The 17,022-nt window shown below is 54.4% G+C and overlaps 1 protein-coding gene across 1 annotated transcript; it reads right to left on the reverse strand.

The window, feature by feature from the left end:
- Positions 1–3,880: 3,880 nt before the first annotated feature.
- HRH2 (histamine receptor H2) lies at positions 3,881–16,092 on the reverse strand. Its single transcript, XM_058035018.1, has 4 exons — positions 15,981–16,092; positions 9,367–10,878; positions 6,201–6,364; positions 3,881–4,507 (listed from the first exon to the last, which is right to left on the reverse strand). The coding sequence occupies exons 2-3, from the start codon at positions 10,485–10,487 to the stop codon at positions 6,346–6,348; spliced, it is 1,140 nt and encodes a 379-aa protein (XP_057891001.1). The 5' UTR covers positions 10,488–10,878; positions 15,981–16,092; the 3' UTR covers positions 3,881–4,507; positions 6,201–6,345.
- Positions 16,093–17,022: the final 930 nt, after the last annotated feature.

Genomic DNA, 17,022 nt, shown 5'->3' on the forward strand with positions numbered 1-17,022 from the left:
GGGACGGGGCAGCCCAGGTGCTGAGAGCAGCTCTGACGCCCGCACAGAAGTCTCAGGGTGCTCATGGGGTTGGGAACAGGAATAAAGCTCTGGGAACAGGGCTGTGTGACCCCCTTCCTGCACCAAGGACAGCTCCAAGGACAGCTAACCTTGGGAACAGGGCTCTGTGAGCCCCATCCTGCCCCAAGGACAGCTAACCTTGGACACAGGGCTCTGTGACCCCCATCCTGCACCAAGGACAGGTAACCCACACAGGGTATGCACACACATGGGTGAAGCTGTGTGCCACACGGGAAGGAGGGTGTAACAATGGTGACAATGTCTGTTTGCCAGGGGACACAGGAGCACCTGTTCCAGCAGAGCAGCCTCTGGCAGCTGTTTCCCTGACAAATGTGTTTGGTTTGGTGGGAGAGCCTCAATGGAAGTGGTGGTGGCTGCAGGAGTGGGGAGGGGAGTGCCTGCCTGAAGGAGGCTCTGGGGAGGAAGGAGAAGGGAAGGACAGAAGGACAGAAGGACGTTGGACACGTGCCTTGGCAATGACCAGATGTCTCCTTGTGCAGGGGGATACAGGATGGGTAAATGAAGGTGGTACACAATGTAATCTTATCCCCCAATGAGTTGCAGCTGGACCAATTACTGAAGATTAGGAGCAGGCCTGATCTTAACAAGCCACACCTGTAGCCAATAAGAACAGTGGTATAAAAGGGTGGATTGGTCTCATCTGGAGTCAGATGAGTGCTGCAAGGACCAGGAAGAGTCTGTGCTTTGAGGAGCTGCCTGTGGGAAGCATTGAGGAGGTATGAATCTCTGGTGATATGGAATCCTTGCACTATAGTGATATAGGACTCTTGATATATAAGACAACATCCTTGCAGGACCTGCACCTTGCTGCCTGGCCAGGGACACCCAGATCTCCGTGGCCTGGTGCGGTCCTGGGCCTCCAGGAGAAGGTTTGTTCCTGCTGGGGGAGAGCTGGGGGTGCCCTTTTGGAGGTGGGGGTGATGAGGGGATTTGGGGACCTCTGGGACTGTGGCCCTGCAGAAGCTGGAGGTGCCCCGATGTGTTTCTGTCATACTTGTGCCCTCTAGTGGCTCTGTCCTCTCTCTCTGGTCCCTTGGCCACCATGCTCCTGGTCTCGGGGCCACCGCCCTGCGAGGGCTGGGGTCTGCCTGAGCCTCTGGCACTGCCAGCCTTGGCGTCCTTGGAGGTGGGGAAATGCTGGGCAGGAAGGGTTTAGCTGAGGCCAGGGAGGCACCCGGTGCTGCCTTCCCCATGGTCACCTCCTCCAGGCTGGAAGGGAGTGCTTGTCCTTGCTTTCAAGGTTCTTCATCATGGAAATGTGATTTTTAGATTAGTGGGGAGGAAATGGGTCCCATAACCTTTCCAGAGGCGTGATTCCCCAGCCAAAACTGTTGGGTGAGTGACCCTAAAATGTATTTTATTCCAGAAAATCCAATCTTGAGATTTCTAACACAAAGTTTCTCATTTTCCACTGCTCGGGGCTGTTCTCTACCTTTCTGTTCCCTCTGTGTTTAATCACATGACAGCCTGAAAAAAACAACCCCAACACAGTTTTTTTCTCATTCTACTGATGTTTCTCTTTTATCTAAGAGAAATAAAACGCTCCTTTGCCTCTGGCCTGTGGCAACCACCACATCTCAGCTGTGCTCCTGGGGGACAGGATGCTTGGATGCCCTGCAGCTGCTCCTGCCTCCCCTATGCTTCTCTCCATCCCTGTTTCTCCTCTTTGCAGGTTTTTGGACCCTCCCCAGAGCTGTGCCAAGGACAGGAAAGGTTTGGTGGAAGAAGCCCAGGCAGGCTCTGTGGGTGCCTGGGGCGGCTGCTGGAGCCAGGTGAGGGTTTGGTGCCACATTTGGGGCAGTGGAGCTCCTGCAGGGACAGGGGGATGGGGATGTCCCTGTGCACTTGGCAGCCAGCCCTGCCTGTGCTCCCAACGCTAGCAGGGGATATTTCCTATCTGTGAGAGCAGATGTTGGTTAGGAGCTTCCTAAGCAGTTTCTCTTCCCTCTCAGAATTGCTGCTTGGCGAGAGAATTAAATTCCCTTTTGTTGTCAGTTTAGAGGAGAACAAAACCAAATGTCACCTGGAGAAATTCTCGCTGCTGCACCCCCGGGGGATGGAGCGGTTGCCTGAGGACCAGGATTAGCCCATCACTGAGAAAGCCGATGGTCCCTGGGGGGATTAGACAGATGATCGATGCTGGGATTGGTTTGTGTGGTGGCTGCGGTGACAGCAGCGACCCAGAGCAGCAGCTCCCACCTGCCTGGGCTTGCACCGACCCCAGCCCGTTCCCGGGGTCTCTGGGATGGTCCCTGAGCAGTGTCAGCCCTGCTGCAGCCAGCCCTGCCACAGATGTTCTGCGTTTTGGCTTTCTCCCCCTTCCAGCCTCGTTAGTATTGAAATTAAAAGCAAGTGTTTGTGAATTGGTAGCTGTTCTCCAAGACCCTAATTAGCAAATCTCTTCATCCCCTGGGGCTGCAATCTAATAATCAAAAAAAGAAAACCAAAAAAAAAAAAAAAACCACCCCAAAAGCCCAGCACCCAAACAAGCCCCAAACCTTGTTTGATGGATCGGGAGTGCTACTGGAACAGTAGGAAACGGCTCTTCCTGCTTAGTATGGTAATTAAACACTTCAATTGCAATTATTTTTGCAATTAGATAAGCCTCTAATTGTTATCATAGGTGGCAGGGGTTTGGGTGTGTGTTTGCCAGTTCCTCCCGGAGCTGGAGCACAGCGTGGATGCTCCTGGGCTGCTCCTGCTGGGTTTGTTTGGGGAGGAAAAGGGAAAAGCTCCCCCTGTGCAGGGACCCGGCTCCTGCTGCTCTGCAGAGCTGCTGATCAGGCAATTTCTCCATCTGCTCCGGGGGCTCAGCCCAGGAGTTGCATTGCTCCTCACCCCAAGGCCACAGGAGGGAGGACCATGAGGGGACCCTGCCTGGCAGGGCATTGCTGTGCTGGGGAGGTTTCCTTGCCTGCTGATGTTTGGTGGGATCTGGCTGTGCTGGGGGGGCTGCAACGCTCCCCCCTCTCGGCTTTCCTTGCTCTTTGGGAGCCACTTGCTCTCTGTAACCCCTAATGAGTGGTGAGGGGTGGCACTCATGGAGGTACCAGTGGCAGATGATGGTGACACCCAGTGCTGGGGTGGCTTGGGGGGTGTTGAGGAGTTGGGGGAGTGATTGGGTGTCACCCTCTTTTAAGATATTCTAAGCCTTCTGATGTTTACATTCTTGTAGCAAACTTTCTCACACACCTTCTGTAAATAACTTACTGTTGTGCATCCTTTTATGGAGCAGGAGGAAATTTGATGGACTGTTGGTTGGTTTGTCCAGTGTCATTGGATGAGGTGGCACTTTCACCCTCTAATCCACTGTCACTTTTGGAAAACTATAAATGTTGGAGCCAGAAAATAAACTTTCCCTTTTCTTCGCCTTGAGTGTCCTATAGTGACAATTGGGGTGTGCTGTGCCAGGTTGGGGAGCCCAGCCCTGCCGTGGCTGGTGACAATGGGTCACACCCTTGGTGTGGCTGGGGCTGCTCCATGCCTGCAAAGTGTCCCCTGCTCCATCAGCTCAGGGACCAGGAGGGATCTCACCTGGTTGGTCCCACAGGGCAAGATGTGCTCTGGGGGGTGCCAGCCTTGCCCAGGGTGGCTGTGGCTCTGTTTTGGGTGTTTGTGCTGCGTGTCCAGGTTCTGTCCCAGCAGAGGGATAGGGATGGGACAGCAGGATGGAGCAGGGCAGGGAGGCTCTTCCCAGGACAAAGTACACCCACAGAAATCAAGCATCTCATTTTCTTTCTGTCTTAAATAGATTTTTTTTTTATACCACTGATTGTTTCTGCCCCAAGTCTGTGCAAATTCTTCTCTTTTGGGTGCCTTCATGTTGAGCTTCTCAGGAGGGCAGAGCCTCCCCAGCAGGCTCCAGGGCTTCTCTTTGCCTGGCAGTAGGGCTGGGACAGGGGCTGTGCTGTAAGGACAGCCCCAGGGATGGGAGCAGCCCTGCCCCAGGGTGGATGCTGAGGGCCTGGGATGAGCTGTGCACAGGCATCCAGCACTCGTGGCTGCAGCATCCACCACGCTGAGCCCTCCTGCCATGCCACCCCATCTGCCAGGGCCCTGCCCCTCTGAGGGGTGGGTACACCCCCAGGACACCAGGGAAGTGGTGCCTGTGTTGTCTTTCTCCACCCTAGGCTGGTCTGCCTGGCACCACAACCTCAACAGCCCCTTCCCCTGCAGCCTGAGCCACTGCCAGGGCTCTGGAGAGGGCACTCCCAGCCCTGCCAAGGCACGCGCTGCTTCCTGACCCAGCTCCCCAGGCATCTCTTCATGCTGAAAGTGTCACTGCCCACAGCATGGGCAGATGTTCTTCTGCAGCTCCTCTGAGGGCTCTTCTAACCCAGCACCCTCCTGGGAAGTAACCTGGGCAGCAGAGGCCTCTCCAGCAGAGCTTGGGGATGGAGTGATGCCATGTGCCAGAGCAGGGATCCTGCAGGGGAGCACAGAGGGTGATCAGTGACTTTACAAGATGCAGATGGGTCCATTTTCCCCCCACCTCTCCTGCTCCCCAGGGTAAGGGGTGCTGCCCTCAGCACCCAGGGAGGGACTGTGATGTGAGGATGCTCTCAGCATCCCCCGCTAAATGCTGAGTGCTGGCACTCGGGTAGAGCTGAGCAGGCCTGCATCACCCGAGACCTGCCACCCAATGCCCCTCTGAGCAATATCACTCTGCTTTGTGGCTTTCTCTGCCTGCTCTTCCTGTCCCTCAGGCCAGCTAGCAGCAGCAGGGCTGAGTTGTCAGATTTGTAGCCTGACAAAAGTTGATGTCCTGGAGCTGGCAGTGCTCTGCTCCTGGGTGCTGCTTCTCCCATGGCCCCTCTCCCTGCTGTGGGTCTGGGAATTTTTTGGTCAGGAGCTCTTTGGTTGGGTGTCCTGTATGAGGTGGTATTTCCTGTCCCCACCCCCATGGTGCAGAGAGGAAATCTGTGGTCACACCAAGACCTCAGATCTCCTGCAAACCTCTCCCCCAGACCTCTGCTTCATTCTGCTGATTAGATCAGCATCCTCTCAGGGGATGGCTGGCATTTTGCTTTTACCTCACAGAAACTACATCTGTCTTAGAACATATGCACAGGGACAGGAAGCATGAAGCAGAAGAGCTGGAATTGGTGTCTCCTCTGCCCCTGCTGCTGGGCAGTGACAGCAGCAGAGATGACTCTGCCTTGTGTCTGTGCTGTGCCTGCCCTGGGGGCCTTCACTTTGTGCTTTGTGGTTTCCAGACTGGAGGGTTCACTCTGCTCCTGCTGCAGGGCAGCAGTGATGCCTCCTGCCCAAAGAGCAGCATCTGCAGCCTCCAAATCCTCTGTTCCTCCTCCTGCTGATGGGCAATGGCATTTCCAGGCTGATTCACAGGGGGTACCTCTGAGCAGTGCAGGTTTATGGTGCACCCCTGCTCTGTGTGTGGACACATAGCTCCTGCTATTGCTGTGACCTTGGCTGAGGTTAGAAGTGCTCAGGGTGCAGCAGGGACAAAGTGTGCCCAGCTTTCAGCACATGGGTGATTATTTCCCCCTCAGGGCGCAGTCAATATGGAGAGCCCAGGTTATCAGCATGCAGCGTTGGAGGGGAGAGCACGTGGAGGTCAGGGTGACCTTGCCTGACTCTTCCTGAGAAGGGCTGCACAAAGTGGCTCTCTGGAGCTGAGAGGCATCCCCATGCATGGCAGTTGTGGCCTCCAGCCCAGCACCACTTGGAGAGAGCAGCAGCGCCTGGTGCAGCATCAGCTCTTCACCTCGGGAGCCCTGCCAGCATCTCCGCCAAAGCTGCTGGCAATTTCTGGGGATGAGGGCTTGCATGAAAATGAAGTGTGCTGGAAATTCATGGTCTGAATGCAGCTGCCTCTGCAGTGCATGAAGAGCAGGCAGGATGCAGCATCTTTCAGGCTGATTCTATAATCCCAAAACTCCAGGGGAGCCACAGAGGGGGGCCCAGCTCTCTGGGGCTTGGGACTTGGTTTGAGAGCAGCCAGTGCTGGATAAAGGAGTGAGGATTCATCTCGGATGGTATCACCCTTTGCACCAGGACCCATCAGGAAGGGATGCCTGCCCCAGGGAAATGGCAGTGGGTGCCACAGCAGGGAGAGCTCCCTCATTTTCACCCAGGGACCGTGGCCTTGTACTCACCCTGCAGCTCTCGCCTCTGCTGTCGAGTTTTGTGCTGAGGAAAGCTGAGTGTTGTCCTTTCAACCTCACACAGGATTTTGGAAGAGGGCAGCCAGGAGTTGAAGGCTGGGAGATGTGGATCCTAGGGCAGCGGGCTGGCTGAGACTCACAGGAAAGCTCCAGTGCTGGAAAGGTTCAATTGCACATGAAGAGAGAGAAAGAACAGTGCAGTCTGTCAGGGCCAGCCTGCTTGAGCCTGGAAGGAGCTGTGGAGCACCAGGCAGTGTCTGCCTGAGGCTGGCAGCTGGGGCAGGTGTGTTGTGACCAGGACAGGGACCCTTTCCAGTGGGAACTGGCTTTTCCTTTGCCCATATATTGTGGCCATGGTCCTGTCCTATGCTGCTCTAAGCACAGATGGCATGCAAGAATGGATCACAGCCACTCATTCAGCTCCAGAGTTTTCTTCCCTAGCACATCCAGTTAGCGCTGAATGCTTCTTCTCATGGGATTTTAATCTCTCTGAACAACAGGGTCTGGTCTCAGAGCCTACAGAGCAAGCCAAACATGGGGTCTCTTCAGAGCCCTGTCCCACTGCACTGAAACAGGTTCCTGAGGTCCTTTGGTTTTCTTTACTGGTTTTGTGTGAGTTGCCTGGTGTGGAAATGGGAGCAGCTGAGTTCCCCTTGCATCTCTGCTTGGTCCTGTACTCTCAGCCCTACCTGGTCCTCACTGATGGAAGTGCCCTCCAGCCCCCAGCTGTTCTGTGGCTTTTGATTCCCTGGCCTGCTCCTGACTGAGGCTCTGAGTGACCCTTGAGACTGCTGCAGTGCTCCAGTATTTCCACTCTTGTTTGTTAGTCTTTTCCCTATGCCTCATAACTGAAAAGAACATTGTTATTAAGGGCAACAGTTCAAAATTCTGTTTTCCCTTGAATGATCCCACGGAGCTTCTCTGAGCAGAGCTCTTCTGAGCTCTGGGTGTTCCTGTCTGGGGGGGTTATGAGTTTTTGGAATGATTTATGTTGGTCTTTTCCTGTTAACGTGTTCAGGGCAGATGACTCTGAAGACTGCAGAGAGGAACCAGCTTGGTTTGTGCTGTGGGTGAAATTGGCTGCCAGGCTTTTGGTGAACAGGTAAATCCTGTGCTCACCTGTCTTGTGTGGCATTAGCTGATCCTGATCATCTGCCAACAGCAGATCTTGGTGTATCTGACTATGGAAAAAAGGGCTGGAAGGGGCCACATAGGATCATTGGTGCAGGATTGCTGTCAGGTGAGAGGGCTATGAGGAGAAGGAGAGAAAGTAAAAGCAGGTGCTTGAGCAGCTCTTATCTGATTGTGAGTGGAAACCACAGTGGTGATACTGTGGAGGATGGGGTGGAGTTCACTGGATTTAGAAAGGTCAGGGAACTTCCCCTTGCTTGAGTGTTTCCTGTGGGGAACCAGGGGAAGAATCTCTTCTACCCGGAAAAGCTGCGAGGGTAAAAGCCAGGAAATCAGTGGCCCTGCCCTCTGCCTGAGGAACAGAAACCCATTTTCCTTCCCCTTTGATCTCCCTCCAAGTCATTATTGTCCCTTTGTGTAAGTCAGCATTTTGAGAAGACACCGACATTTGTACTCTGTTCTCTCTTGGCTGTGCAGGGAAGTCCCAACAGCCTGTTCCCCCTGAGCTCTCCTGGCTCAGCTGCAGAGCCTCAGCACAGAGCTCCTGGTTTGCCCAGGGGCTGCACTTGTGTGAGTAAACAGGAGAGCTCTCTTTGTCTCTGTATGTTTGCAGAAACACCCCCACCACCTTAGACACGTTTTCCATATGTTTTTATACGCAACCTACAATTTGCCAAACGCTGTAACTTTGGGCTCCTCATTAATTCCTTGGAAATGGAAAAAGGCAGCCCCAGGAGCTGCATTCTTGTATTTGTTCCTGTTAATCCATCCCTCTGTACCTCTTTTTCTGCACCCCTCCCTTGGGTACAGTCACATTGGTGCCCTGGGGGAGGCAGGATGCTGGATCAGCCTTTTGGATGGCTCTGAACTTTGGTTCACCTCCCTGAGTTCTCCTTTTGGTGGCTTAAGACTCTTTCTGGGGCAGGATCAAGGGCACGTGCCGGGAGAGCGAGCGAGCGCGGCTTCTCTGCTGCCACGCTGGGAACAGGGAATCAAAGGACTCCTTATCTATGGATGGAAAGTTTCTGGGCTGCTTATCAGGCGCTGCTTAGAGGTTAGATTATCTCAGGAGCAGCAGATTGACAGCCTGCCTCTCCGTTCTCCTTGTGCTTGGCTGGGCGAACACCTTGGAGCGAGGCAGTGAGAGGATGTGGGTGCCCAGGGAGGGGGCTGAGGAGACAGCCTGGCACAGAACTTGCCCACTTGGCTCCCATCCTGCTCCCTCATCACACCCTTTGCTGGGGCTGACCCTCGTAACACGCTTGAGGTGGCACTGAGGGATTTTTTTTGCTCTAACTTTACATGGGCATTTGTATTTCTAAAAGCATCTGACAGCCTAATTTGGGCTATTCCCGCTCCTTTCCAGAGATGGGAATGGAACTTGCTGTTGGCTGAATTCACTGCTGATGGAAACTGGTGGCTGAAATGCTGAGGGTGTGTGGCTCGGATGGGAAGGGAAGTGGCTGAGCTGCTCTGCAGGGAGCTGGGAACCCAGACCTTGGCTCCTGCAGGGACTCCCAGCCTGCTGCTGGTGCTCTGACTGTGCCCCAGCACTAATTCCTGTCTACCCTTCTGTCACCTTTCGTGGGCCCTGAAGCTCTGTTCTGTGCCCAGAATTTGCTGTCTGCTCCTCACAGGGACACGGCTGATTTTGGGGAGCAGCCCCAGCTAAAAGCTTCACCCCATTCTGGACAGCAAATTGTGATGGCAACTGTCCCCATTACCCAGCAAAGCTAGGGGACATTTTGTGCTCCCTGAGAATGGTGGCAATTCCAGGGGAGGCCCAGCCTGGTGGGAAGTTGGAGTACCTGGAGTTGTGCTGCCACCATGGAGGGGATGCAAGCTGGGTTCTTATGGGTGGTGAGGAATTTCTGAGTGGCTGAACTTAGGAGTTGCCTGGGCAAGGATCTCCAGCTGGGGCATCACTTTGTTGCTTAAAAGTCCATGGACAATGTGGGGTCCCCACGTCTGCCTTCCTCTCTGGGGCCAGACCTACCATCAAACTCTAGTGTAGGAAGGCTCTTACCTCTTGAGGGCTCCATCAGTGAGCAGAGTCCCCTTCTCGTTCCTCACCTCCAGCTTCAAGGGTTTGCCCTCCTGCCTGCCCTGGCCCTCCCTGCCCCTGGGTTGGGCCTCCTGCAGTGGAGGCAGGTGGGAGTTCCTGGGGTATCCCGTCCTGCAGCAGTGCAGCAAGTTCTGGTAGGCCACTCGGAAATCCTTGTTGAGTGTCCCATAGAGGATGGGGTTCAGGGCTGAGTTGGCATAGCCCAGCCAGAGCACAATGGACGTGAGTGTGCCTTTGACCTGGCTGTCCCCTGACACGCCCCGGTAGGTGAAGAGGGTGAAGTAGGGGAACCAGCAGACGATGAAGGCTCCCAGCACCACTGCCAGCGTCACAGTGGCTTTGTGCTCCTTCACCATGGGGGACATGGGCGCGTTGCCCCACGTGTGGTTTATCCTCTTGGCTTGCTCCCTGGCTATCCTGAGTATCCTGTAGTAGGTGATGCACATGATGACCAGAGGGATGTAGAAGGTGAGCAAGCTGTCCACCAACCCGTACTCAAGGTTCACTCCCAGCGTGCACTCCTTGCTGCAGGTGGTGCTTGTGTTCTGCACCGCTGTCCCCTTGGTGTTCCAGCCCAGGTGGATGGGTAGGAAGGAGACCATCAGTGAAACAGTCCAGATGACAGCCAAGCCCACAGCCACCCGCGAGGGAGTGACCACCTGGCCGTAGCGGAGCGGGGTGGTGACGGCGAAGTAGCGATCCAGGCTGATCATGAGGAGGTTGAGGATGGAGGCCGTGCACAGCATGACGTCCAGGCTGGTGTAGATGTTGCACAGAACGCTGCCAAAGGGCCACTCCTTGGTGAGCTCGTAGTAAGCAGAGAAGGGCAGCACCAGCAGCCCCAGCAGCAGGTCTGTGATGGCCAGGGAGACGACGATGCGGTTGGTCACGCTCCGCAGCCGCCGGTCCAGGGTGACGGCCAGGCAGACGATGATGTTACCACAGAGAGTGATCACGATGAGGATGCCCAGAGAGAACCCGACCAGCAGCTGCATGCGGGGGTCCATGCTTTTTTGAGAGCTTGTGTGGTTGTAACATGGATCCATGGTGTCACTGCAAGGATGGAGCAGTCCTGCTCTCATCAGCTCCGAAGCTGCCTGGAGTGAGCCTGGACCAGGCAGGCCTAGAGCCCTTCCCAAAGTGACCCTTGTTCTACAGGGACCTTGGAGAACATTGCAGAGTCACTTTACACGTTCAGCCTTGTGTGCTGGGAATGACATGGTCTAGGAAAGATGTGGCACTGCAACTCATTTGTGCTGTTGGCCCTCTCTGGGAGCTCAGTGCCGGAGCTGATGCCCTGTGGCAGCTGCTGGTGGATCTCAACTGCTTCTTTTCCTTTCTTGCCTTCTCCTTTCCTCTGAGTGATGACTGAGTCAAGTCCTGTGGGCTCTCATGCCCTCTGCATGTTTGGTTGGTGAGAGTGATCAGCAATGCTCCAGCAGGGACAGAGCTTTGCCACCTCCCAAAGACAGCCTGCAAAAGAAAGTGTCTGGTGAGACCCTGGCACAGATTGCTCAGAGAAGCTGTGGCTGCCCCATCCCTGGAACTGTTCAAGTCTAGGCTGGATGAGGCTCTGAGCAGCCTGGTGTTGCAGCAGGTTTCCCTGTCCTTGGCAGAGAGGTGGAATGAAATCTGTAAGATGCCTTCCAAGCCATTCTGTGATTCTCCAAAAGCATCAAGTCAGAGCTGCAGTGGGCAAAGACCCTCTGAGCTTCCCCTCAAACCCCTCCAGAAGCAGGGTGTCTGTACCTCCCTGGCTGCTCCAGCCCACTTATACCCAAATTGGAAAGTCCTTTGGCAGCCAGGCACTTGTGTATCTGCCAGCTGGGCTCTCCCAGCCCTAGGGGTGCCCATGGAATGGAGGGATGTTGAGAGAAGAGCAGGGATTTTAAAATTGTCATCTTCCTATAGGCTTACAATAAACGTGAGAACGAGGAGGATCTGAGGAAACAATTTTCCTGAGATAGCAGTTCTTATGCAATTCAGCAAAATTAGTCACAACTATGTAATTTCTGAATCTTGGCTGCAGCTGCCAATCTCATTAAACTTTGTCCTTGTGTCTAAGCTTTTCAGCAGCCATCCTGCCATCACAAATCACAGCAGCTCCTGTGACCTGTGTGGGAAATCCCCGCTCTGCTCTGGGTCCTGGGAGGGAAGGAGAATATCCCTTGCAGAGTGGCTTTTTCTGGCTGTTTTCTGTCTGGATACAAATAACAAAACGCTACGTGTTGCCAGGGAAGAAACAACAGAGCAAACCGCTCTAATTTACAATGAACTGCTGGTTATGGTGATCTGCAAGACCCTGCCACTACTAGACTCAAAGGTTCCTTGGGTCCTTGATTGGAAGCAATATCCCTGTTGGGAAGATACCTAAAGGGGAATTGAGGCAGTGCAGGGACAAGAAAGAGGGCTGGGAATGGGCTGAGGAGCTGGACTGACTTGCTGACCCTCATGGACCTGCCTGTGTCTGAGCTGTGGTCTCCCAGATGGTTTGAGGGGTCTCCCCATCCTCCTCAATGTGTTGGTCCCTGTGGGTGGTGCAGCACCCAGCTCTGCAGGTCTCTGCACCCATGGAACAGCAGTGAAGCCTCCCTGGTGGTGCCTGGGATTGTGCGGGAAGGCAGAGCTGCAGCAGGCTGCAGAGATGGAGCAATCAGAAGAAACTTCAGGAAAGGAAAAGATCCAGCCTTGTCAGAGGACAAAGGTGAGATTTTAAACTCCCTCTGCATCAACAAGATAACACCTGTGGTGCAGGTTGAAATATTCCTTAGATGATTTATGTCTCTGATTGAAGTCTGAAGGCATGAGGGCCACAGGAGGGAGTACACGAGGGAGACTGCATGAGTAAACAACCCCTGATTGCCAGGAGCCATACAGGGGAGAGATTGGGACTGGACCACTGAGATTAGAGGTGACTCCCACAGCCCTGCTGCTTCTAAAGGCATGGAAAGCAAACAAGGCACGAAGCAGCCCATGGGCAGCCTTTGCTGAGCAGAGCAAACTCCTTGGCAGACAGGGAGCCCTCTGAGTTTGGGTGCTGGGATTGAGGCTGTTGGAGAGGGATGCGATGCTTTCAGCCACGGCAGCAGCAGCGTGTGGAGCAGTTCCTCACCTCCAGCTGCAGCACAGGCTCTTGCCATGGAAAGCTCTTTGTTCACTCACAAAAGGAGTGTGGAACAAGCTGAGTGCTGCCTGCCCACTGATGGCAGCGAGGAGAACAGGTTGTTCCCACAGAAGGGTATTTCCAAGTGAAAGGGATGTGCTTTCATTGCTCCCAACATGTGGAAATGGCAGATTAAATTATAGGGGGAGTAGCACACTTAGAAAATGCTGTGGGTGGACGGCAGCCTCCTACGTGGCTGCTTCACCACACACCAACAACCTGCTCCTGCCTCTGGCTCTCCCAGCTCACGTGGGCTCTGCTGGTGGGACCCAGCTCTGGGAACCTCAGCTCATTCAGCTCCTGGTGCAGCCCTCCCTGCTGATGTGCCCAGGAGGAGCTTTGCTTCTTATTTCTTTTTCAGGTTAGCTCAGGGCAAGGAATGGCCACTTGCAAGGGGACAGAGGTGTCCCCATCCCTGCAGAGGAGCTCAGGTAGAGCTGGGACTCTGCAGGGCTCAGCTGCCTGCAAACCCTTGGGATGTTCCTCCATGGAATGGGGCAGGACCTGCCTCCTGTCAGCTCGGATGTGTGATGCTGCAACCCTAACTGTGGTGGAGGTGAGGGGCACCTTCCCATATCCCCCAGCCAAATTATCTCATGGAAACACTCCCCCAGGAGAGCATTGCCTCGGGACATGGCTTTGCAGGAAAAGCAGACTGGGGGGCTGGTACAGCTGGGGGGCTGTCAGCTCACTGCCAGCAGGACACAGACCGTGCATCCAGCTCAGAGCTCTCTCCTGGAGCATTGGCTCTCTGTGACTCCACATGTGCGCCTGGCTTTGTGCCCAGGTCACTCACAGCCACCTTCACTACCTGTGTCCTCTGCTCCTGTTGTGTTTTGGCAGAGTGAGCTGATTTCCTCCTCGATGTATGAGTGGAGCAGCTGTTTCCCATGGCAGTCTTTCCAGCAACAGCCGGAATAAATGATACCTTCCCAGCCCTGTCTCACCAGGCAGCTTTTACATTTACCTGATTATCCTCATTATCACAGCCTGGACCTGTTTGAGGTTCAAAATCACCCTCCTGACACTGAAGGAACCAGAGCAGGGCACAGCTTCTGGGTCATCTTTCTCATGCCTTTTCCATGGCACTGGTGCTCTGATTGACACTATCTCTGCTGTGAAGATTTGTCAGGTTGCATTTGTTGTTGCACTCATCCTGGGGTTCCCCAAAAGTCAGATATTTTTCCTATGGTGTTTTCAGCTGCTTAGAGTAGCAGTTTTTGCTTTTTGCTAAGCATGTGAGCCTGTGCCAGCCTGATGTGTTTCTGTTAATCTACAGATCCTCTGGTTCTCCTCTAGTACTTAGTCCCTTGTCCAGGGCAGAACTTTTCACAAGTTTCTCACCAGTACATTTCTCTTAAAGAAGCGCTAATTTTCAGAGCCAAGATCACTAATGAAAACCATTAAATAAAATTTACCTCTAGGCTGATCTTTAAGGAACTCTGTTAATAGCCTTCTCTGGTGCATTAATGATCTTTCCGCTGTAATATCCTATCGTCTCCCCATTATCCTCTTTACAATTCTCATAGTAATTTCTGCTTTCTCTTGCCTGAACAGATATTTTCTGCTCTGTTGCAGTCCGTGTTGCATTTGATCTGCTGTTTTCCTCTTTAAAATGGCATTTATCTCCTTTGGGGAGGGGGCTGTGATTTATTAATGGGAAATTTCTGTTGCATTTTACTTTTTTATTCCTCCTCCCCATCTCTCAGCGTCCTTTCCTCCAATATCATTAATTCCAGCACTTGGTGCACTTTTGCAGTAAGATTAATGGGATGCAGTGCTGGCTCTGGCAGGGAATGCATTGGCTGCTCTCCCTTCCTGTGCTTCTACTCCTGGCATAACAGGTTTGTTTTGAACCTGTTAAAAGCCCGGGTACATCAGCACCATGAGCAGACACGAGTGGAGAGGAGCACTCAGGAGGTGCCTGAATGTGGCAGCCTCTCTTTGGGGGAAGCATTTCCCACTTCTGGAAAGGACAGAGGTGGCTGGGATCTCAGGAGAAGCTCCACATGAAGCCTTTTAGCTCTGTCCTAGGGACAGGAGGGCTGTGCCCTTGCAGACCTGAAATGTTCCTCTGCCTCCCATGATAGCTTCTTTCTGAGAAAAGAGCAGGCAGAAAAAGCTCTTTGCACTTGGGAGCAAAGTGCATTTCCCTGGCCATGCAGAGCTCACAGTAGAGCAATATGGCTTTTTCTAGAACTATATTCAACTCCCGCCTGAGATTAAACATCTGGGCATGCTGGGAGAGCTATTTCAGCTGAGAGACGGGACGGAGTGTGGGGGATTCTTCTGATTTGAGACAGGATGCCTGAGGTTTGATGGTGGGAATTGCAGAATTCCTACGCTGGGAATGGGCTTCTTGATCCCCTGCCAGGCCCATAAGCCTGATGGGACAGCAGCAAATTTGTCACAGGTAGGACTTGAAGGCAATGTGGGAGAGGACAAACTCGAGGGGACACTGGTGTCTTGCCTGGCTGCATCCCCAGATGCTTCTGTCCCTGTTCTTTGGGCTTTTCCAGAGTTTGGTGCTCTCTCTGTCCTATCCCAGTGTGATGTCCGATTAAAGCTGCAATTATTGCCTCTGGCATGAGCAGAGGAGCTGGGGGAGCCAAGACAAAATTCCCATCACTGCCACCAGCCCTCCGTCATGCTTCCCCAGGAGGAAAGGGGCTCTGTGGGTAAGAAGCTGCTCAGGGCCCCTGAAATCAGGAAATGTGAAGAGGAATGTGGAAATGCACAGAGCAGTCAGCATTTTGAAAGTTTGCTCGGCAGACAGTGTCCTGGAAAGGTGAAACTGAAAACAGAGGAGTCGGGCTCAGGGGTGTGCTTGGAGCTGCCTGAGTTTCTGGGATTCAGCTCCTGCTGAAGCTGATTCTGGACAGGAACAGCGAGCACTGTGCACCCCTGGGGCTGCCCAGCCCTCCTGTGCTGCAGCCCAGCCCGGGGCTGTCCTGAGCCACAGCTCTGGCCATGCCCTGGGATGGGGCAGCAGCAGATCCCCCCAGGGCGTGCAGGGCTCGATGGAAGGGCTGGAGTGCCCAGGGAAAAGGCTCGGGCAGGTCAGGGTGAGAAATCAGCAGCAGCCCCGTGGGGAGGCTGCTTGGGCAGAGAGGCTGCACCCCACAGATGTGCAGGGCTCTGCCCTGGGCACACTGCACCCCTGTCCTTCCCCTGGTGTTCTCGGATCCAGCTGTCCCCACCAGCAACAGCCAACAAAGTCCCCAAACTGGCCTGCCCTCAGCCACCACAGGATGCTGATGGCACCAGCACCTGACAAGTGTCACCCTCTCACCTGACCCAGCCGTCCCAGTGCAGGATCCCACTCAGCAGGGACCCACCAACCCTCCTGGATCTCACCGAAAAAGTATTTTAGCAGCGTAACAACTCAGCAAGAAGTAAGGAAAAGCATTACCTGGGGAAGGCGCTGCTTTCTCAGAGCCCCTGGGCGTGCGGGAGGCTTCAGGGCTGCCCCGGGGCTGCGGCTGGGGCGCCAAGGCGGCAGCGAGCGGCGCTGCCTCGCTCCTCTCCTCCTCCTCCTCGCTCCCTCCTCTCGAACCAGCCTCTCTCCTGCTCTCGTACCAATACCCGGGCAGCGGTGACTGCAACATGAGTCAGATCTGAAGTGGGTGGGACCAGAGTGCGAGCTCAGACACCGAGGTTATCATCCGGCAAATTTGAACTGCTCAGAGCGAGCCCAGCTCCGGCGTGCCGGGCTCCGCCGAGCAGCGCCTGGCACGGAGACGGGGGTGGGATCCTGCTGCCTCCTGTGCTGCTTTCTTGAGTGACACCATCACCTTCCTCGCTCACCTGGAGTTTCAGGGCCCTTGCTGCTGGCTTGCCATGTGCCACGGTTCCCTCCCTCCCTCCCGGCTCTCTTCTGCAGGCACACTCTTGCCTCTTCCAGGGAGCCCTGATGCTGTCACTCACGCCCAATTTTTGGCTTTGCAATTCATAAGAACCCCCTGAGACAAGCACAGCTGAGCCTGGAGGGACATCAGGGGTGGCTCCTGTGTTGAACTGGGGACAGATAAGAACAAAGGTGGGGTGACTGTAAAATGGGTGGAGGCAGCTGGAGCCCAGCCAGCTCTGGGGTGCAGATGTGCTCCGTGTGCAAGGGGATGTGGCAGGAAAAGCCTCCCCTGTTTCATCTTTCCCTCAAGCTGCTCTCACCTCTCCTAAAGGGTGTCTGCTTTGCGTGCGATAGCAGGGAGGAACCACAAAATGACAAACAGGCAGTGACAGCCTTTCGTGTCTCTCAAACCTTTCATCTGCGGGTCTCAAAGCATGATGCAAATATCAGCTGCTGGGCCAGCTGTGCGAGGAGCTGTTTCCCCTTTTAGCTGTTCCTCCTGAGCAGAGCAGATCCCAGCGAAGCTTGGCCACCCCTGGCTCTGCAGGGCCGGGGAGAGCAGCCCAGGGAGTCCTGGGAGGGAGCTGCCTCCAAGTTCTCCATG

Source organism: Melospiza georgiana, chromosome 15 (genome assembly GCF_028018845.1).
Source record: "Melospiza georgiana isolate bMelGeo1 chromosome 15, bMelGeo1.pri, whole genome shotgun sequence".
Taxonomy (NCBI): Eukaryota; Metazoa; Chordata; class Aves; order Passeriformes; family Passerellidae; genus Melospiza; species Melospiza georgiana.

Excerpts from the sequence above, each read along its gene's own strand:
- HRH2 (XM_058035018.1), bottom strand. The coding sequence starts at position 10,487 with ATGAGAGCAGGACTGCTCCATCCTTGCAGTGACACCATGGATCCATGT.